The sequence below is a fragment of the Pristiophorus japonicus genome, chromosome 18 (genome assembly GCF_044704955.1).
Source record: "Pristiophorus japonicus isolate sPriJap1 chromosome 18, sPriJap1.hap1, whole genome shotgun sequence".
Lineage (NCBI taxonomy): Eukaryota > Metazoa > Chordata > Chondrichthyes > Pristiophoridae > Pristiophorus > Pristiophorus japonicus.
Window position 1 is genome coordinate 57,706,475 of NC_091994.1, and position 22,184 is coordinate 57,728,658.

The 22,184-nt window shown below is 45.7% G+C and overlaps 1 protein-coding gene across 4 annotated transcripts in view; it reads right to left on the minus strand.

Annotated features, from left to right (window-relative positions):
- Positions 1 to 22,184, minus strand: part of LOC139228758 (AP-1 complex subunit mu-1) — a 124,323-nt gene that overhangs the window by 42,522 nt on the left and 59,617 nt on the right. For 2 of the 4 annotated variants that reach the window (XM_070860082.1, XM_070860083.1), the window contains one exon: positions 9,541 to 10,306. The exons of 1 other annotated variant lie outside the window; for it this stretch is intronic. In XM_070860082.1, coding sequence (XP_070716183.1) covers positions 9,863 to 10,306 — 444 coding nt within the window. In that variant the 3' untranslated portion in view covers positions 9,541 to 9,862. Of the gene's footprint in view, positions 1 to 9,540; positions 10,307 to 19,946; positions 20,124 to 22,184 lie in introns of those variants that run through there. One more of the 4 variants, XM_070860084.1, reaches the window with a different exon arrangement.

Genomic DNA, 22,184 nt, shown 5'->3' on the forward strand with positions numbered 1-22,184 from the left:
TGGTTTGGAACATCCTGAAGTTGTGAAAGTTGCTATACAAATGCAATCTTTCTTTCCCCCACCCCCCACAGACCACTGGAAATGATCATTCACCATTTATCTTCTCAAACCATCACAATTTGAAACATTTCTTTTGGACCATATCCGCTCCAGTGAACACAGCCCTAGTTGTTCCAAGTCCATCATAATTATATGCTCTAATCCCTGGAGAATTGCAGCTTTTCCATGGATCCTTCAGTGGGGTGCCAAAAACTCAATAGTACTCTGACTGTGACCGAATCAACATGCTGAACAATACCTGTATGTATGCAGGCCAGAATCTAATTTACCTTGTCATGGACCTGCCTAGCTGCATTCCTATCTTTAACAATCTGTGTCTTCGAAATCGAGGAAGACTTGCTTCCACTCAAAGTGAGTTCTTAGGTGACTGAACAGTCCAATACGGGAATTACAGTCTCTGTCACAGATGGGACAGACAGTGGTTGAGGGAAAGAGTGGGTAGGACTGGTTTGCCGCACGCTCCTTCCGCTGCCTGCGCTTGGTTTCTGCATGCTCTCGCCGACGAGACTCGAGGTGCTCAGCGCCCTCCTGGATGCTCTTCCTCTACTTAGGGCGGTCTTGGGCCTAGGATTTCCAGGTGTCGGTGGGGATATTGCACTTAAGGAGGCTTTGAGGGTGTCCTTGAAATGTTTCCTCTGCCCACCTGGGGCTCGCTTGCCATGTAGGAGTTCCGAGTAGAGCGCTTGCTTTGGGAGTCTTGTGTCAGGCATGCGAACAATGTGGCCCGCCCAACAGAGCTGGTCGAGTGTGGTCAGTGCTTCGATGCTGGGGATGTTGGCCTGGTCGAGGTCGCTAACATTGGTGCATCTGTCCTCCCAGGGGATTTACAGGATCTTGCAGAGACATTGTTGGTGGCATTTCTCCAGCAATTTGAGGTGTCTATTGTATATGGTCCACGTCTCTGAGCCATACAGGAGGGCAGGTATCACTACAGCCCTATAGACCATAAGCTTGGTGCCAGATTTGAGGCCTGATCTTCGAACACTCTCTCCGAAGGCGGTTGAAGGCTGCGATGGCACACTGGAGGCGGTTTTGAACCTCGTCGTCAATGTCTGCCCTTGCTGATAATAGGCTCCAGAGGTATGGGAAGTGGTCCATGTTGTCCAGGGCCGCGCCGTGGATCTTGATATCTGGGGGGCAGTGCTGTGTGGCAGGGTCAGGTTGGTGGAGGATCTTTGTCTTATGGATGTTTAGTGTAAGGCCCATGCTTTCGTATGCCGTAGTGAAGATGTTGACTATGACTTGAAGGTTAGCCTCTGAATGCACGCAGACGCAAGCGTCGTCCGCGTACTGTAATTCGACGGCAGAGGTTGAGGCAGTCTTGGATCTGGCCTGGAGGGGACGAAGGTTGAACAGGTTCCCACTAGTTCTGTAGTTTAGTTCTTTAACAATCTGTGTATCTGCACACTAGATACCTTTTCCTCCACTCTTGTTAGAAATCTAGCCTTATAATACTTCCTTTAATTATCTTTTGCACCAAAATGCACCACTGCACACATACCTTTGTATTCAAATGTGCCTATACAGAAAAAAACAATGCACTTTGCCCCTTTGGGAACTTTCTATAGTAAGGCCCCGAGGTCGGCGAGTCGGTGAATCAGCGAGTCGGTAAGGCCCGGAGATCGGCGAGTTGGGAGGTCAGCAAATAGGTAGGCCCTGTGAGGTTGGCGAGTCGGGAGTTCGGAGGTCGGTGAGGTGAGTTGCTAAGTAGCTCTCTTTTCTCTATTTCTTTTTAAGTAGATTTTAAACTAGATAAGGCTAACTAGAGGGATGGCTGGGCAGCTCAGTCCCATGGAGTGCACATCCTGCGGCACGTGGGAAGTCCTGGATGCTTCGCGCAGCTGAGACAACCGTGTGTGCAGGAGGTGTCTCCAGCTTCAACTGCTCGAGCTCCGCGTTTCTGGAGCAGCGGGTGGAGTCAATACTGTGCATCCGCGAGGCTGAGAGCTACGTGCATAGCATGTTTCAGGAGGTGGTTACCCCGCAGCTTAAAAGCGTGTAGGTAGAGGGGAAGTGGGTGACCACCAGACTTAGTAAGTGTGCTAGGCAGGTAGAGCAGGAGTCCCCCGTGAGTCCATCTCACATTCAAACCAATATTCACTTCTGAGTATCGGTAAGGACGATGATGCCTCTGGGGAGTGCAGCCAGAGCCGGGGTGGGGGGGGGGGGGGGGTTGCAGTACTGATTAACGAAACTATTACAGCGGGGAGGAGGGATGATATGTTAGAGGAATCATCAAATGGGACCATATGGGTCGAATTAATAAAAAAGGGGCGATCACACTGCTGGGCGTGTATTATAGACCCCCAAACAGTGGGAGGGAGATAGACGAGCAAATATGTAGGCAAATTGCTGTGAAGTCCAAAAACCATAGGGCAGTAATAGTAGGGGATTTTAACTATCCGAATATTGATTGGGACAAATACAGTGTGAAGGGTATAGAGAGTGCGGAATTCTTGAAATGCATTCAAGAGAACTGTTTTAGTCAGTATGTAGCAAGCCCAACACGAGAGGGGGCGGTCTTGGATTTAGTTTTGGGGAATGAAGCTGGGCAGGTTGAAGGGGCATTAGTGGGAGAGCACTTGGGTGCCAGTGACCATAATTCAGTCAGATTCAAGTTGGTTATGGATAAGGACAAGAATAGGCCTGGAATAAAAGTTCCGAATTGGGGTAAAGCTAATTTTGCTAAGTTGAGGAGTGATTTGGCCATAGTGGACTGGAAACAGCTACTTGTGGGTAAATCAGTGTCGGAACAGTGGGAGGCATTCAAGGAGGAGATCCGGAAGGCTCAGGCCAAACATGTGCCCTTAAAGAAAAAGGCTGGGAAAAATAATTCTAGAGCCCCCTGGATGTCTAGGGACTTACAGGGGAGGATTACGTAAAAAAGGAACGCTTATGTCACAAATACTATAGAATCTTTAGAGGAATATAGAAAGTTAAGAGGTAAAAATTAAAAAGGATATTAGGAATGCTAAGAGCGAGCACGAGATATTCTTGGCCAGTAAAATTAAGGAAAACCTTAGGATGTTTTATAAATATATTAGGAGTAAGAAGGTAACTAAAGAAAGGGTAGGGCCTATTAGAGACCACGAGGATAATCTTTGTGTGGAGGCGGAAGATGTTGGTAGGGTTCTTAACGAATACTTTGCATCTGTTTTCACAAAGCAAAGGGGCAATGCAGATACTGCTATCGAGGAGGAGTGTGATATTCTGGATGAAATAAATATAGTGAGAGAGGAAGTATTAAGGGGTTTAGCAGCTTTGAAAGTAGATAAGTCCCCAGGCCCAGATGAAATGCATCCTGGGCTGTTGAGCGAAGTAAAAGAGGAAATAGCAGAGGCCTTGACTTTCATTTTCCAGTCCTCTTTGGATCTGGGCACGATGCCGGAGGATTGGAGGACTGCTAATGTAGTACCCTTGTTTAAGAAGGGAGAAAGGGATAGGCCGAGTAATTACAGGCCTGTCAGCCTAACCTCAGCGGTGGGAAAATTGGAAAAAGTCCTGAAAGACAGGATAAATCTGTATTTGGAAAGGCAAGGATTAATTAGGGACAGTCAGCACGGATAAGGTGGTTAAGAAGGCATATGGAATGCTTGCCTTTATTGGCCAAGGCATAGAATATAAGAGCAGGGAGGTTATGCTTAAATTGTATAATACTTTAGTTTCGCCACAGCTGAAGTACTGCGTGCAATTCTGGTCACCGTATTATAGGAAGGATGTGATGGCACTCGAGACGGTGCAGAGGAGATTTACGAGGATGCTGTCTGGAATGGAGAATCTTAGTTATGAGGACAGATTGGATAGGCTGGGTTTGTTCTCATTGGAACAGAGGAAGTTGAGAGGAGACCTCATCGAGGTGTACAAAATACATAGTGGATAGTAAGGGTCTATTTCTATTGGTGGAGGGGGCTATTACGAGGGGGCATAGTTTTAAGGTGGATGGTGAAAGGTTTAGAGGGGATTTGAGGGGGGGCTTCTTTACGCAGAGTGTTGTGGGGATCTGGAACTCGCTGCCTGGAAGGGCCCAAGTTTCCACACGATAAAAAACGGGCGCCCCTCTGAGCTGGGCGCCCGTTTTTCGCGCCTAAAACAGCGGCGGAAAAAAACCTCGCGATTCTGGAGCGCCCTGCAGCTCCTTGTCTGTTTGGCGCGGTGCCCAGGGGGGCAGAGCCTACACTCGCGCCGATTTTGTAAGTGGGAGAGGGTGGGTACTATTTAAATTAGTTTTTTTCCTGTCGGCAACGCTGCGCGTGCGTGCTGGAGCGTTCGCGCACGCGCAGTGTGAAGGAAACATTGGCACTCGGCCATTTTTGTAGCTCTTTGTAGCTGTTTAGTTTTTGAACATTTTTTAATAAAAGCACATTGCCATCAGCACATCAGCACTGAGGCTTCCTGCAGCCTTCTGTCCCCTTCCCTCCCTCCCTCCCTCCCGCCGTCTGGAACGGCTCCCCCCCCCCCCCCGCGTTCGGTCGGTTGGGTCCTTCCCCGTCGTCTGGAACGGCTTCCCTGCGTTCGGTCGGTCGGTTCACTCCCTCCCTCCCTCCCGCCGTCTGGAACGGCTTCCTTCCCCTTCCCCCTTCCCCCCCCTGCCCCCCGCGTTCGGTCGCTTGCCCGCCGTCTGGAACGGGTTCCTTCCCCCCCCCGCGTTCGGTCGGTTCCCTCCCTCCCGTCTTCGGGAACGGCTGCCTCGTTTTGTGAGGCTTGCTGCAGAATTCTCCCTGGCTGAAGCACTTTCACACAGGTAGGAAGATGGTTTATTTAATCTTTTCTTTGCTTATAAATTTTTATTCAGGTTGGATTTATTTGTATAATATTTGTATAAGTATAAATAAGGATTTATTGTAGAATTTAATGACTTCCCTTCTCCCCCCCCCTCCTCCTCCCTCCCCACCTCGTTCTGGACGCCTAATTTGTAACCTGCGCCTGATTTTTTAATGTGTAGAACAGGTTTTTTCAGTTCTACAAAAATCTTCACTTGCTCCATTCTAACTTAGTTTGGAGTACATTTTCACTGTGGAAACTTTCAAATCAGGCGTCAGTGGCCGGACACGCCCCCTTTTGAAGAAAAAATTCTGTTCCAAAGTGGAACTGTTCTACCTGACTAGAACTACAGAAAAAAAAATGTGGAGAATTGCGATTTCTAAGATAGTCCGTTCTCCACCAGTTGCTCCTAAAAATCAGGCGCAAATCATGTGGAAACTTGGGCCCAAAGAGTGGTGGATGCAGAAACCCTCACCATTTTTAAGAGATGGTTGGATGGGCACTTAAAGTGCCGTAACCTGCAGGGTTACGGACCTAGAGCTGGTAATTGGGATTAGACTGGATGACCTTTTGTTGGTCGGAGCAGATACAATGGTAAGTACTGCAGGGAATAGAATACGGCCAGGGTGATCTCCTGGGCTAGTTTTGATCGCCTGGATGGGTCGGAGAGGAATTTTCCCAGATTTTATTCTCCCTAAATTGGCCTGAGTTTTTATCTGGTTTTTGCCTCTCCCAGGAGATCACATGGCTCCGGTTGGGGTGGAGTGGAGAATGTTTCAGTATAAGGGGTGTCGCAGTTGTGTGGGACGGACTGGTTGGGCTGGGTGCTCTTTGCCTTTCCGTCATTGTTCATAGGTTTATATGTAACCTTTAGGACTGCTGACCAAGGGCCGTACGGCTCTTTGTCGGCCGGCGCGGACACGATGGGCTGAAATGGCCTCCTTCTGCGCTGTAAATTTCTATGTTTCTATCTACAATCCTACTCTCAAAGGTATTATTGACATATTTCGTTGAGAATTTGACCATTTCGAGGTCTGTTCCATTCTCTGTTCTCTTTCCCACATCATACTACTCTCGGCTACCTTCACTGCACTGGCCACATATCTGCCCACTTTAACCCAGTTCAGTCTGCTACACTGTTGCCTGTGTAAGTGTTGCCCCTTCGATGAATGAAACAGAAATCTAGTTGTATATCTGATAGCGTCAAAGTGTGTATTGTGAAAATTGCAAATGGAAACTTGCTACAAAAAAGAATCTGATTGTAAAAGATTGGCTAAGAATACGCTCTGGTTTTTGAGTAGTTCGGGGGTGTGCAGCTGGGGCTGGTGGCTAATTTGATCTGCAATATAAATCTCAGCCCCAGATTGCGCTGGTGAACCAGAAAGGTGGTTTCTTGAAAGCTCTGAGGAGGTGGTTCTGGTGACTTGCTCAACACAGGATTTCAGGGCAGAGGTCATTTCAGTCTCCACAGGCTTTTTTTTAGACTAACCATATTTATTTTTGTAAACACAGAGCACGCAAATATATATGTTTAATTTTAGCAAAGATCAGAGGGGCCTTTGATACCCGCTCCAACTAAACTGAAGCCTCAGCATTTAAACCTCTGGTTGGAAAAGAGCGCTTTGTTTTACAGTTTACTAACGATGTTGCAAAATGGGACTTAAAAAAAATTATACTGTAATTGGTTAAGAAAATAATATATATTTCCATGTAAATGACTTCACCTTTTCAGAGTTCAGACTTGAACTAAATCCAACCAGTGGGCAATTGCTGTATTATTCTCGATTATAAGTCGTTGTGAGCTATGTTTGGGGTTTGCTGTTTATACAGGCTTTACACACACCACATTCTGCCCAAGATCAAGACTGAAAATAAATGAGAATTCTGCAACATCTAAACTTACAAAACAAATCGGATTTGAAGTCTGACCTTGCATGATAAGGTGTGAAAGTCCCAGCTAGATTTAGATGTGTGGTTTGCTATTTGTGAAAGTAGGAAATGGAAGATCATGAACACCTGGTTGAAAGTGATGCAGTTTAAAAATATTACACAGAACATGTATCTTAATTTACTTTCTCAGGGACCTCCCCCCCCCCCCGCCCCTAAAACAATAATTTTGTTTGCTTAGCTAACATGTCATAGCTAAGTGATCACATTCTCACCTCCGAGTCAGAAGGTCATAGGATCAAGCTCCACACGCCTGAGACTTGAGTATATAATCCAGGCTGACACTTAAATGTACTGCTGAGGGAGTGCTGTATTTTCAGAGGTGCCGTCTTTCGGATGAGACGCTAAACCAAAGGTAGGCACAAAAGATCCCTGGGCACTATTTGAAGAACAGCAGGGGAGTACTTCCGGTATTTATGCCTCAAAGAACATCAGAGAGATTATCTGGTCATTTATATTACTGATGTTTGTGGGACCTTGTGTACACAAATTGGCTGCTGCATTTACACACATTGCAATAGTGACTCCACTTCAAAAGTATTTAATTGGCTGTAAAACACTTTGGGACGTCCTGAGATCGTGAAAGGTGCGAGAGAAATGCAAGTTTAAAAATAATCTTCCTTGTTTTGCTCATGCACTATTGCTTTGTTCTTCCAATGCACCATTCCACCCGCTCCCAGCCCCTATTTAGTGCAGGTTGGGCGAGAGGCTCGACTCCGCTCGGGCGATGCGGGACTTTCCGCGGACCAAGATGGTGGTGGTGTGGCCATTTTGGTGAGCAGGAAGGTTGGCATCGGTATCTAGTGCCTAATCCGACATTGGAGGGAGGAAAGGTGGACAGCTGACTTTGGACACATGGGCTATAAATGGCTGTGAGTCAGCAGCTGCAGAGGATATGCACATGGGGCCTGGAGAGGGCATACTACTCCAAGGTACAGCGCAAGCTGGTGCAGGAGGATGACGGCAGCGAAGAGTGACGTCAGCAAGGTCCAGGTCGGTGATTGGAATGCGGGCAGGTACAGCAGGAGCGGCGAGAGACTGTAGAGCGATATGATCGGGGCCCAGGGGAGGCCCGAGTTCGGGGCCAGGGGCCCAGGGGCAGCACGGGCCAGCCCACACTGTGATATGTGTGCGCACTAGGTCCGTGCAGCAGAGCTGGTCTCCAGTCGTCCTGGTTAACCCTTGCCACTGGACCAAGACCTCGCTCTGTCAAGCCCGTGTGGTGGCTGGTGTACAACGGTCACCACACATTAAAAAAATCCACGCACAGACATCTTCCACCCTTCAGAATGTAGTTCGGGTCCTTCATTCAAAACACCTGTGAACTCATCCTTTTTTGGCATGGAAGCAAGTCATCCTCATTTCGAGGGACTGCCTATGATGATGGACATAGTGTAGACAGACAATTCTTCCCAGTGCCACTCAAGATGCAGCAAAGAGGTGTGCACAAGTAATCTTGCACCGTGATTTTTCTCCCCCTCCAGAGAAGTGCTTTGCTGTGTGAGTGACTCCAGGTGTAAGATGAGTCTGTGGTACAGTGCACTGAAACATCAGCACGCTACTGTGCCACACTGCCTGCTTTCAAGCTGCTCCAAGCCTACACTGCGATCTCTGAAAACCAGGGAGAGAGAACGTGGGAGGCAGGGGTCAGTAGGAGCGTGTGTGTGTGTGTGTGTGTGAGACGCACGCGCTAGACCCATGCAGCAGAGCCTGATCTCCAATCCCCTTACCATTGGACCAAGACCTTGCTCCGTCAAATCTGTGTGGTGGGTGGTGTGCAAGCCACCACACGTTAAGAAAATTCCCGCATAGGCATCTTCCACCCTTTTCAATGAACTTCAGGACATGGAGACTGTAGATCCCGCACTGGTCTCATCAGTCACCTTTAGTGTGGAGGCAAGTCATCCTCGACTCCGGGGGGACTACTGAAGAGAGCTTTCATACCTTGTGCAATGGCAAGAGTCAGGACTCAACCACTGATGTCACAAGGAATATAGGAACAGGAGCAGGCCATTCAGCCCCTCGAGCCAGTTTCCCCCATTCAATTAGATCACGGATGATCCATATCTCAACTCCAACTACCTGCTTTGGTTCCGTAACAGGGCTTCAGCCGAGAATTTCAGGCATCCTTATGACCATCCACGCCAAGAACGGTCCGAGCTCAACTGGTTAGATACACCAGTAATCCACTGGAAATCCTGACAGTTTCAATGCTTACCATGAGTTACGAGTTTTATTACTGATGTAGCTGAATGTATGAAAATGGCAGTGGGTGAATTGGCCGCTTTAGCCATCAGCTGCATGACCACGACACGTCACATGGCTTGGGGCCCCAAACTTATTTTTCCTTGCACTATTCTGATGTGGTTTGAAGATCTTTTATCCCTGCTACTGTATAATCTAACTAAATGCCCCTTACTGATTAACTCTGCTGGTATAGTATTTGTGGTCTACAATATAAATACGCAACTACGGGTTACAGAACCTCCATTACACGCCAAGTACTGCCAACCCCGTCAAGCGTTGTCAATACCCTCAGACAGCAGTCAGTGGAGGCAACCCTCATATTATACTCTGCAATTAACTTCTCGACTTTGGCACATTTGCAACTATTTCCACACATTTAAAATAATAGATGAGGAGCGCTCATCATGTTTCATGTTTAAGTTTGGCACCAAATACAAAGCTCCAACACTTGAACCAAGTGTCTTGTGAAGTGATACCAGTGCAAAGGACGGGACTGGGAAATGGGCAATAAACTAGGACTAAATTTGTTTGCATTTACAGCTGGAAGTTTTAATTGCTCAGCAAAACCAATATTTAAAATGGCATCACTGGAGTTTGAAACTGTTTGAAAAAATCCTTCCCCTCCCATTTCTTTTCCATCTTCTCCCGATGCCAGTGACATGCCGCGACACAGAATCATGGGGACCGGGGGCTCTTCGATTTCACCAAACTAGCCATTCTTCGTGACTGAGCCCAGACACCAAGTTTTGGTGGGCTACTCCACAACACAGGATGAATGGGTAAGTATTTTCATTGCAACACTACTTCTTAGGCAGTCTCCCAGAGTCGAGGTCATCTTCGTTCCACACTAATAAGAGTTCTCAGGTGATCGATGAGTACAGTCTTTGTCACAGGTGGGGCAGGTTGAAGGATCGGGTGGGTGGGGGGCTTGGGTTGTCGTAAGCTCCTTCCGCTGTTTGCGCTTGGCTTCCACTTGTTCCTGGCGAAGTGACTCGAAGTGTTCGTCGCCTTCCCGGATGCTTCTCCTCCACCTTAAGCAGTCTTGGGTTCCCAGGTGTCGGTGGGAATGTTGCACTTTTTCCAAGGAGGCTTTGAGGGTGTCCTTGAATCGTTTCCTCTGCCCACCTGGGGCTCGCTTGCTGTGTCGGAGCTCTGAGTAGAGCGCTTGTTTTAGAAGTCTAGTATCAGACATGCGGACGATGTGGCCAGTCCATCGGAGCTGATCGAGCGTGGTCAATGCTTCGATGCTGGGGAAGTTGGCCTGATCGACAACACTGACGGTGCAGCTATCCTGCCAACACAAGTATTGAGGACATAAGAACACAAGAAATAGGAGCAGGAGTAGGCCATTTGGCCCCTCGAGCCTGCTCCGTCATTCAATAAGATCATGGCTGATCTGATCTAGGCCTCAACTCCCCATAATCATTGACTCCCTTATCATTCAAAAATCTGACTATCTCCACCTTAAATATATTCAATGACCCAGCCTCCACAGCTCCCGGGGGTAGAGAATTCCAGAGATTCATAACCCTCAGAGAAAAAATTCCTTCTCATCTCCATTTTAAATGGGCGACCCCTTATTCTGAAACTATGCCCCCTAGTAGTTCTAGATTCCCCCACAAGGGGACACATCCTCTCTGCAATTGCTAAGCTCTTACTGCGATCCTTAATGAACTTTAACTACTTCAGTGCTAGAATCTGTACATTAAAAATGCACCTTTATATTAAACTAGCCAATCTCCTGTGGCATTGCTCATGGCGAGGGAAGAAATAATTGGCTAGTGTATGAAGATATAATTCCATTGCATTTCAGAATCATAGTTTAACATTTTCAACATAAATTCTCATGTCCACATTAAAATAGAAAGTGCCCATGTAAATGTGTCACACTGTAATTTCACTCTCCCTTCCAGTGGTGGCGTCAAAGCAAAGTCCACAGATCAAATTTGGGACATCTATGGGGTTCAGTGCTATATTAGGCAATGAACTTAACAACCGAGCCATTGGGGAAGCTGCAAACAGGAATCTAAATGGCACTCACGCAGAAGAGGGCCACCAGACTAATTCCAAGTCTAAAGCATCTTAGGCTAAAAGAGTTGGGACTCTTTACCTTAGAGCAGCGTAGACTTAGGGGGGGGGGGGGATCAGATTGAGGTTTATAAGATAATGAAGGGAATAAGACAGTGTTCCAGCTGACAATTTATTTCAATCAAATAGGTTAGGCGGGACCAGGGGGCACAACTTTAAGTTGTATAAGGCTAGATCGAGTTTAAACATCAGGAGGTGGTCCTTTTCCCAGAGAACAGTCGACCTCTGGAACAAGCTGCCCTCCATGTGGTGGATGCAGACTCACTGAATTCCTTCAAGCAAGAGCTAGATTTGTTTCTGACTGCGGCGGAGATTACCTCTTACAGAAGGTAGGTACTGCAGAGAATTCAGGGCCAGAGTGATCTCCTGGACTAGTTTCGATCGCCTAGATGGGTCGGAGAGGAATTTCCCAGATTTTTTTCCCCCCAAACTGGCCTGGGTTTTTTATCTGTATTTTGGCCTCTCCCAGGAGATCACATGGTTTGGGTGGGGTGGAGTATATATGTTGTGATACACAAGGTATCGCAATTGTGTGGGACAGGCTCGATGGGCCAGAGGGTCTTTACCTGTCCGTCATTGTTCGTATGTTTGTACTCAGTATCACACCACACAAGGGAAGCGACCAGAAGCCCCACTCTGCCCTCAAACCCTGTCGGGACAGAGGACTGAACTCTCAGGCGTTTGTAAACAGATTTTCATTGGAGGCATTAATGTACCTTTTATGGAACAGGTATTCAAATATACTAAACTGCAATTTGTTATCTCAACAACAGCGGGATACAATAATTATCTCCTCAAATAACTCGGGAAATGAGTAACAAGTCACGAGTGAATTATGAGAGGAAATATTTATCAAACCCCATCACTGGACAGCACCGTTGTGTTTGAGTGTATGACAGCATCTGTGGTGGGCATGCTGAATGCAATAAATTCGGGATGGCATGGGCAATAGTAGCGACATAGGAGCAATCTTCGCTCGACTTTTTTTGGCTGCGCGGCACATTCTAAATTTCGCACCCGCGCAGTTTTTCCAGTTAAAAGCTAGTGAACTGGCTGCACGGGATCCCCAGAGCGCTGCATCGGATCCCCAGAGCGCTGCGTGGCTGCACAGTTTAAAGGGAACATTGCACAGGAGCCTGAAGGTTTGTGGAATGATGTGAACGGTCCTATCTTTCCAGACCATTTCGAACATATGTAATTATCTTCCCATGCAGCTCCATATTGGATAGGCTGAGTTTGTTTTCATTGGAACAGAGGAAGCTGAGGGGAGACCTGATTGAGGTGTATAAAATTATGAGGGGCTTAGATGAAGTGGATAGGAAGGGCCTATTTCCCTTAGCAGAGCGGTCAAGAACCAGAGGGCATGGATTTAAAGTCATTGTTAGGAGGTTTCGAGGGGATTTAAGGGGAAATATCTTCACCCAGAGGATGGTGGGGGTCTGGAACTCACTGCCTGAAAGGGTGATAGAAGCAGAAACCCTCACCACATTTAAAAGGTGCTTGGATGTGCACTTGAAGTGTCGTAATCTGCAGGGCTACGGACCAAGAGCTGGAAAGTGGGATTAGGCTGGGTAGCTCTTGGTCGGACTGCATGGACACGATGGGCCGAAGTAGCCTCCTATGAATTTCTATGATTCTGTGATATGTAATCACAAATTTTGCACGTGTGTTTGATTAAATCAACATGCAAATTTTATGGTTTTACACCAGCGCTTACAAATGAAAGTGCTGTGCTCCCAGTACTTCCTCTTGCTCTGGCTGACACTGACAATGGCAATTATTCAGAAGCTCACTTAGTGAACTTTAACCACTTCAGCATTAGAATCTCTACACTGAAGACAGATATTTTGATATCATACCAACTGATCCTCCATGATATTGCACACAGGAAGTCAAGACTATGTGCAGTTCTCGGGTGAAGTTGGATTGCAGGGCAGGCAGGGAATAATTGGAGACGTAATCCAATTACCATTTTAAAGTCATAGAATCATACATTACAGGAGGCCATTCGGCTCACCCTGCCTGTGGAAGCCCTTTGTGAAAGAACTATCGAATTATTCCCACTCCCCTTGCTCTTTCCTCATAGCCCTGCAAATGTTCCTTTTTATTCAAATATTTAATGTTAAAGATATGCAAATATTCCCTTTATAAATTCCTATGTCCACAATAATAATGCAGTCTTCCCGTGAACACATGCAACATGTGTAAGTCCATATCATAGAATCAGAAATTTACAGCACAGAAGAGGCCATTTCGGCCCATCATGTCCGTGCTGGCCGACTAAGAGCTACCCAGCCTAATCACACTTTCCAGCTCTCGGTCCGTAGACCTGTAAGTCACACTGCAATTACACATTCCTGCAGTGGAGACACAGCACCTCCACAAGTGGGAGGGTGTAATTAGTGTGACAAGTTTACATACAGATTTCATTACAAAAGAGGACATGGAATTTTATAATGGAAGTGCATGCAGATGCAGGAGCAACATATTTATAAATGTATTATATGTTATATTGCATCTGCAATATAAAAAAAAACGGAATTTCTTTTCAAAAGAGCTATTTAGTTTACTTGTAGTCAAATTCTCTAACTCGCTGCTGAATTAGGTAGTGCTACGTTTTGAGACCATTACCCCCAGGGCCACTGCGCAGTAAATGTGCAAAGTTCCAGTGACAGGAGAATGCTCTGCAGTTGCTTTCCAACCGTACACAGAATCTGGGATCTCAAAACATATTGTACACATTTTAAAGCAAAATATCAATATAGTGGAGCCTCCAACATTACACTGAGACCCACCATTGTGCAAACACCATCTCGCTGCACACCAAGCTCCCGACTTAAACCAACCCGCATAGCCCTGGGGAGAATAAATTCAGTTCATGTTATTTGTACCATTCCCATCCTCACTACGAGGATGCTGTTCTGATGTATGTTCCCCTACTGCTGCTACACGCCAATGATCCGCAGAACCCTGACTTAGCAACCTAGCAGGAACCAATTAAACCCAGACAGATTGGAGCAAGAGCTGAAATCCAAACCTCCAACCCAGCTCTTAAGAACATAAGAAATAGCAGGAGTCGGCCATTTGGCCCCTCGAGCCTGCTCCGCCATTCAATAAGATCATGGCTGATCTGATCATGGACTTAGCTCCACTTCCCTGCCCGCTCCCCATAACCCTTTACTCCCTTATTGCTCAAAAATCTGTCTATCTCTGCCTTAAATATATTCCATGACCCAGCCTCCACAGCTCTCTGGGGCAGAGAATTCCAGATTTACAACCCTCAGAAGAAATTTCTCCTCATTTCAGTTTTAAATGGACGGCCCCTTATTCTGAGACTATGCTCCCTAGTTTTAGTTTCCCCTATGAGCGGAAATATCCTCTCTGCATTCACCTTGTCGAGCCTCCTCATTATGAAGTTTCAATAAGATCACCTCTCATTCTTCTGAACTCCAATGTGTATAGGCCCAACCTACTCAACCTATCCCCAGAATCAACCTAGTGAGCCTTCTCTGAACAGCCTCCAATGCAAGTATATCCTTCCTTAAATAGAGACCAAAACTCTACACAGTACTCCAGGTGTGGCCTCACCAATAGCCTGTACAGTTGTAGCAGGACTTTTCTGCTTTTATACTCTATCCCCTTGCAATAAAGGCCAACATTCCATTTGCCTTCCTGATTACTTGCTGTACCTGCATACTCACTTTTTGTGTTTCATGCACAAGGACCCCAGGTCCCTCTGTACTGCAACACTTTGCAATTTTTCTTCATTTAAATTATAATTTGCTTTTCTATTTTTTCTGCCAAAGTGGATAACCTCACATTTTCCCACATTATACTCCATCTGCCAAATTTTTGCCCACTCACTTAGCCTGTCTATATCCTTTTGCACATTTTTTGTGTCCTCCTCACAATTTGCTTTCTCACTTATCTTTGTATCATCAGCAAATTTGGCTACATTACACTCGGTCCCTTCATCCAAGTCATGAATATAGATTGTCAATAGTTGAGGACCCAGCACCGATCCCTGCGGCATCCCACTAGTTACTGTTTGCCAACCGGAAAATGACCCATTTATCCTGACTCTGTTTTCAGTTAGTTAGCCAATCCTCTATCCATACTAATATATTACCCCCAATCCCATAAGCTTTTATGTGGCACCTTATCGAATGCCTTCTGGAAATCCAAATACACTACATCCACTGGTTCACCCTTATCCACCCTGCTTGTTATATCCTCAAAGAACTCCAGCTAATTTGTCAAACTAATTTCCCTTTAATAAAACCATGCTGACTCTGCTTGATTGAATCATGCTTTTCCAAATGTCCCGCTACTGCTTCCTTAATAATGGACTCCAGCATTTTCCCAACCACAGAGGTTAGGCTAACTGGTCTATAGTTTCCTGCTTTTTGTCTGACTGCTTTTTTAAATAAGGACGTTACATTTGCAGTTTTCCAATCTGCTGGGACCGCCCCAGAACCCAGGGAATTTTGGTAGATTATAACCAATGCATCCACTATCTCTGCAACCATGTCTCTTATGACCCTAGGATGCAAGCCATCAGGGTCCAGGGGACTTATCCGCCTTTAGGCTCATTATATTCCCGAGTACTATTTCATTAATAATTGTATTAAGTTCCTCTCTATCTATAGCCCCTGGATTATCCACTATTGGGATGTTTTTAGTGTCTTCTACCATGAAGACTGATACAAAATATTTGTTCACCGTCTCCACCATTTCCCTGTTCTCCATTATTAATTCCCCAGTCTCATCCCCCAGGGGACCAACATTTACTTTAGCCGCTCTTTTCCTTTTTATGTACCTGTAGAAACTCTTGCTATCTGTTTTTATATTTCTTGCTAGTTTACTTTCATAACCTATCTTTCCTCTCTTAATCATTTTTTTAGTCAATTCTTTGCTGGCTTTTAAAAATTTCCCAATCCTTTGGACTCCCACTAGTCTTGGCCACATTGTATGCCTTTGTTTTCAATTTGATACCCTCCCTTATTTCCTTAGTTAGCCACGAATGGTTATCCCTTCTCTTAGTCTTTCCTTCTCATTGGGATATAATTTTGTTGGGAGTTATGAAATATCTCCTTAAATGTCTGCCACTGCTCATCAACCGTCCCATTCTTTAGTCTATTTTCCTAGTCCACTTTAGCCAACTCTGCCCTTCATACCTTTATAGTCTCCTTTATTTAATCAAAAAGAGCCACATTACAACACAAGTCTAAAAGGACAAGGCGTGTTAAAAAAAACAAAGCTAAAGTGCTGTGTCTCAATGCGAGGAACATTCGTAATAAGGTGGATGAATTAACTGTGCAGATAGCTGTTAACGGATATGATGAAATTGGGATTACGGAAACATGGATCCAGGGTGACCAAGGCTGGGAACTCAAAATCCAGGGGTATTCAATATTCAGAAAAGATAGACAGAAAGGAAAAGGAGGTGGGGTAGCGTTACTGGTCAAAGAGGAGATTAACGCAATAGTAAGGAAGGACATTAGCTTGGATGATGTGGAATCTGTATGGGTAGAGCTGCGGAACACCAAAGGGCAGAAAACGCTTATGGGAGTTGTGTACAGACCACCAAACAATAGTAGTGAGGTTGGGGATTGCAAGGGATGCGTGCAATAAGTGTACAGCAGTTATCATGGATAACTTTAATCTACATATAGATTGGGCTAACCAAACTGGTAGCAATACGGTGAGGATGATTTCCTGGAGTGCATAAGGAATGGTTTTCTAGACCAATATGTTGAGGAACCAACTAGGGAGCTGGCCATCCTAGACTGGATTTTGTGTAATGAGAGAGGATTAATTAGCAATCTTGTTGTGCGAGGCCGCTTGGGGAAGAGTGATCATAATATGGTAGAATTCTTCATTAAGATGGAGAGTGACACAGTTAATTCAGAGACTAGGATCCTGAACTTAAAGAAAGGTAACTTCGATGGTATGAGACGTAAATTGGCTAGGATAGACTGGCGAATGATACTCAAAGGGTTGATGGTGGATAGGCAATGGCAGACATTTAAAGATCACATGGATGAACTTCAACAATTGTACATCCCTGTCTGGCATAAAAATAAAACGGGGAAGGTGGCTCAACCGTGGCTAACAAGGGAAATTAGGGATAGTGTTAAATCCAAGGAAGAGGCATATAAATTGGCCAGAAAAAGCAGCAAACCTGAGGACTAGGAGAAATTTAGAATTCATTAGAGGAGGAAAAAGGGTTTAATTAGGAGGGGGAAAATAGAGTATGAGAGTAAACTTGCAGGGAGCATAAAAACTGACTGCAAAAGCTTCTATAGATATGTGAAGAGAAAAAGATTAGTGAAGACAAATGTAGATCCCTTGCAGTCAGAATCAGGTGAATTTATAATGGGGAACAAAGAAATGCCAGACCAATTGAACAAATACTTTGGTTCTGTCTTCACTAAGGAAGACACAAATAATCTTCCGGAAATACTAGGGGACCGAGGGTCTAGCGGGGAGGAGGAACTGAAGGAAATCCTTATTAGTTAGGAAATTGTGTTAGGGAAATTGATGGGATTGAAGGCCGATAAATCCCCAGGGCCTGATAGTCTGCATCCCAGAGTACTTAAGGAAGTGGCCCTAGAAATAGTGGATGCATTGGTGGCCATTTTCCAATGTTCTATAGACTCTGGATCAGTTCCTATGGATTGGAGGGTAGCTAATGTAACCCCACTTTTTAAAAAAGGAGGGAGAGAGAAAACAGGGAATTATAGACCAGTTAGCCTGACATCGGTAGTGGGGAAAATGTTGGATCAATTATTAAAGATGTAATAACAGCGCATTTGGAAAGCAGTGACAGGATTGGTCCAAGTCAGCATGGATTTATGAAAGGGAAATCATGCTTGACAAATCTTCCAGAATTTTTTGAGGATGTAACTAGTAGAGTGGACAAGGGAAAGCCAGTGGATATGATGTATCTGGACTTTCAAAAGACTTTTGACAAGGTCCCACACAAGAGATTAGTGTGCAAAATTAAAGCACATGGTATTGGGGGTAATGTTCTGATGTGGATAGAGAACTGGTTGGCAGACAGGAAGCAAACAGTAGGAATAAACGGGTCCCTTTCAGAATGGCAGGTAGTGATTAGTGGGGTACCGCAAGGTTCAGTGCTGGGACTTCAGCTATTTACAATATACATTAATGATTTAGATGAAGGAATTGAGTGTAATATCTCCAAGTTTGCAGATGACACTAAGCTGGGTGGCAGTGTGAGCTGTGAGGAGGATGCTAAGAGGTTGCAGGGTGACTTGGACAGGTTAGGTGAGAGGGCAAATACATGGCAGATGTGGTATAATGTAGATAAATGTGAGGTTATCCACTTTGGTGGTAAAAACAGGAAGGCAGATTATCTGAATGGTGACAGATTAGAAAAATGGGAGGTGCAACGAGACCTGGGTGCCATGGTACATCAGTCATTGAAAGTTGGCATGCAGGTACAGCAGGCGGTGAAGAAGGCAAATGTATGCTGGCCTTCATAGAGAGAGGATTAGAATATAGGAGCAGGGAGGTCTTACTGCAGTTGTACAGAGCCTTGGTGAGGCCACACCTTGAATATTGTGTACCGTTTTGGTCTCCTAATCTGAGGTAGAACATTCTTGCTATTGAGGGAGTGCAGCGAAGGTTCACCAGACTGATTCCCGGGATGGCAGGACTGATATATGAGGAAAGACTGGATCGACTAGGCTTATATTCACTGGAATTTAGAAGAATGAGAGGGGATCTCATAGAAACATATAAAATTCTGATGGGATTGGACAGGTTAGTTGCAGGAAGATTGTTCCCAATGTTGGGGAAGTCCAGAACCAGGTCACAGTCTAAGGAAAAGAGGTAAGTCATTTAAGACCAAGATGAGGAGAAACTTCTTCACTCAGAGAATTGTGAACCGGTGGAATTCTCTACCACAGAAAGTTGATGATGCCAGTTCGTTAGATATATTCAAAAGGGAGTTAGATGTAGCTCTTACGACTAAAGGGATCAAAGGGTATGGAGAGAAAGCAGGAATGGGGTACTGAAGTTGCATGATCTGCCATGATCTTATTGAATGGTGGTGCAAGCTCGAAGGGCCGAATGACCTACTCCTGCACCTATTTTCTATGTTTCTATGTTTGAGAACCAACTTTCTCATCCTCCAAATGAATTTGAAATTCAACCATATTATGGTCACTCATTCCTAGAGGATCTTTTACTACGAGATCAATTATTAATCCTGCCTCACTACACAGTACTAGATCTTAGATAGCCTGCTCCCTGGTTGGTTCCTCAACGTACTGATCAAAGAAACTATCCTCAAGGCTACCCTGGCCAATTTGCTCTGTCCAATCAATATTAAGGTTAAAATCACCCATGATTATTGCCGTTCCTTAATTACACGTCTCCATTATTTCTTGATTTATACTCTGTCCAACAGTGTAGTTACTGTTAGGGGGCCTATAGACTACTCCCACCAGCGACTTTTTCCTTTCATTATTCCTTATCTCCACCCAAACTGATTCAACATCTTGATCCTCTGAGCCAATATTGTTTCTCACTCATACACTGATCTCATCCTTTATTAACAGAGCTACCCCACCTCCTTGATCACCAGGCCAGCTACTAGGAGGCAACCAAATTATTTGAAAGATTTAATGGGTGGAGGTTCCTCTTTGAGCGGCAGTCGGCGAGAGGCGGGAGCAGCGTCGGAGCGGCCTATAAAGGCCCAGCGGGTGTTCCACAGGCAGCGGCAGTTGGTGAGAGGTGGGAGCAGTGTCGGAGCGGCCTATAAAGGCCCAGCGGGTGTTCCACAGGCAGCGGCAGGAGGCGAGAGGCGGGAGCAGCGTCGGAGCGGCCTATAAAGGCCCAGCGGGTGTTCCACAGGCAGCGGCAGTTGGCGAGAGGCAGGAGCAGTGTCGGAGCGGCCTATAAAGGCCCAGCGGGTGTTCCACAGGCAGCGGCAGTTGGCGAGAGGCAGGAGCAGTGTCGGAGCGGCCTATAAAGGCGTACTTGTGCAGCTACAGCGGGGAGAGAAGGCAAAAAAGAAGTAGAAAGGAATCAAAAGGTGACATCACAGCCAAGGGGGTAAGTGATTGGCTGGTGATTGGTGAGTAGCTTTTCTTTTTATTTTTTATATCAGTAAGTAAACTGTAACATTGCTGTTACCAATTTAAGGGTATCTAAGGGATAAGGCATGGCAGGAGAGCTTGGTCACGTGTTATGCTCCTCCTGTACCATGTGGGTACACTTCCGGTGTCCCTGACGACTACGTGTGTGAGAAGTATATCTGCCTCCATCTCCTGACGGACCGCGTTGTGGATTTGGAGCTGAGGGTGGATTCACTCTGGAGCATCCACGATACTGAGAATGACATAAGTGGCGCGTGTAGTGAGTTGGTCTTACCGCATGAGAAGGATCCACAGCCAGCTAGGGAATGGAAGACTAACAGGAAGAGTAGTACAAGGAAGGTAGTGCAGGGGTCCCACCTGGTCATCCCCCTGCAAAACAGATACACTGCTTTGAGTGCTGTTGAGGGGGATGACTCATCAGGGGAGAGCAGCAGCAGCCAAGTTCATGGCACCGTGGCTGGCTCTGATGTACAGGAGGGCATGAAAAAGAGTGGGAGAGCGATAGTGATAGGGGATTCAATCATAAGGGGAATAGATAGGCGTTTCTGCGGCCACAACCGAGACTCCAGGATGGTATGTTGCCTCCCTGGCGCAAGGGTCAAGGATGTCTCCGAGCGAGTGCAGGACATTCTAAAAAGGGAGGGAGAACAGCCAGTTGTCGTGGTGCACATTGGTACCAACGACATAGGTAAAAAAAGGGATGAGGTTCTACGAGACGAATTTAAGGAGCTAGGAGCTAAATTAAAAAGTAGAACCTCAAAAGTAGTAATCTTGGGATTGCTACCAGTGCCACGTGCTAGTCAGAGTAGGAATCGCAGGATAGCACAGATGAATACGTGGCTTGAGCAGTGGTGCAGCAGGGAGGGATTCAAATTCGTGGGGCATTGGAACAGGTTCTGGGGGAGGTGGGACCAGTACAAACTGGACGGTCTGCACTTGGGCAGGACTGGAACCAATGTCCTAGGGGGAGTATTTGCTAGTGCTGTTGGGGAGGAGTTAAACTAATATGGCAGGGGGATGGGAACTAATACTGGGAGACAGAGGGAAACAAAAAGAAGACAAAAACAAAAGACAGAAAAGAGATGAGTAAAAGTGGAGAGCAGAGAAACCAAAGGCAAGAAACAAAAAGGGCCACTGAATATAAAAGGACTGCAGGAGGGGTCAAAACTAAAAATCATGGTTTAAAAACTAGGATGAAAACACTCTACCTAAATGCACGCAGCATTCGAAATAAAGTAAATGAGTTGACGGCACAAATCATTACAAATGGGTATGATTTGGTGGCCATTACAGAAACGTGGCTGCAGGGTGGCCAAGACTGGGAATTAAACATACAGGGGTATCTGACGATTCAGAAAGATAGGCAAGAAGGGAAAGGAGGTGGGGTAGCTCTGTTAATAAAAGATGATATCAGGGCAGTTGTGAGGGATGATATTGTCTCTAATGAACAAAATGTTGAATCATTGTGGGTGGAGATTAGAGATAGTAAGGGGAAAAAGTCACTGGTCGGCGTAGTTTATAGGCCCCCAAATAATAACTTCACGGTGGGGCTGGCAATAATCAAGGGAATAATGAAGGCATGTGAAAAAGGAACGGCAGTAGTCATGGGGGATTTTAACCTACATATCGATTGGTCAAATCAAATCGCACGGGGTAGCCTGGAGGAGGAATTCATGGAATGCATACGGGATTGTTTCTTAGAACAGTATGTAACAGAACCTACAAGGGAGCAAGCCATCTTAGATCTGGTCCTGTGTAATGAGACAGGAAAAATAAACGATCTCCTAGTAAAAGATCCTCTCGGAATGAGTGATCACAATATGGTTGAATTTGTAATACAGATTGAGGATGAGGAAGTTGTGTCAGAAACGAGCGTACTATGCTTAAACAAAGGGGACTACAGTGGGATGAAGGCAGAATTGGCTAAAGTAGACTGGAAACAAGGACGAA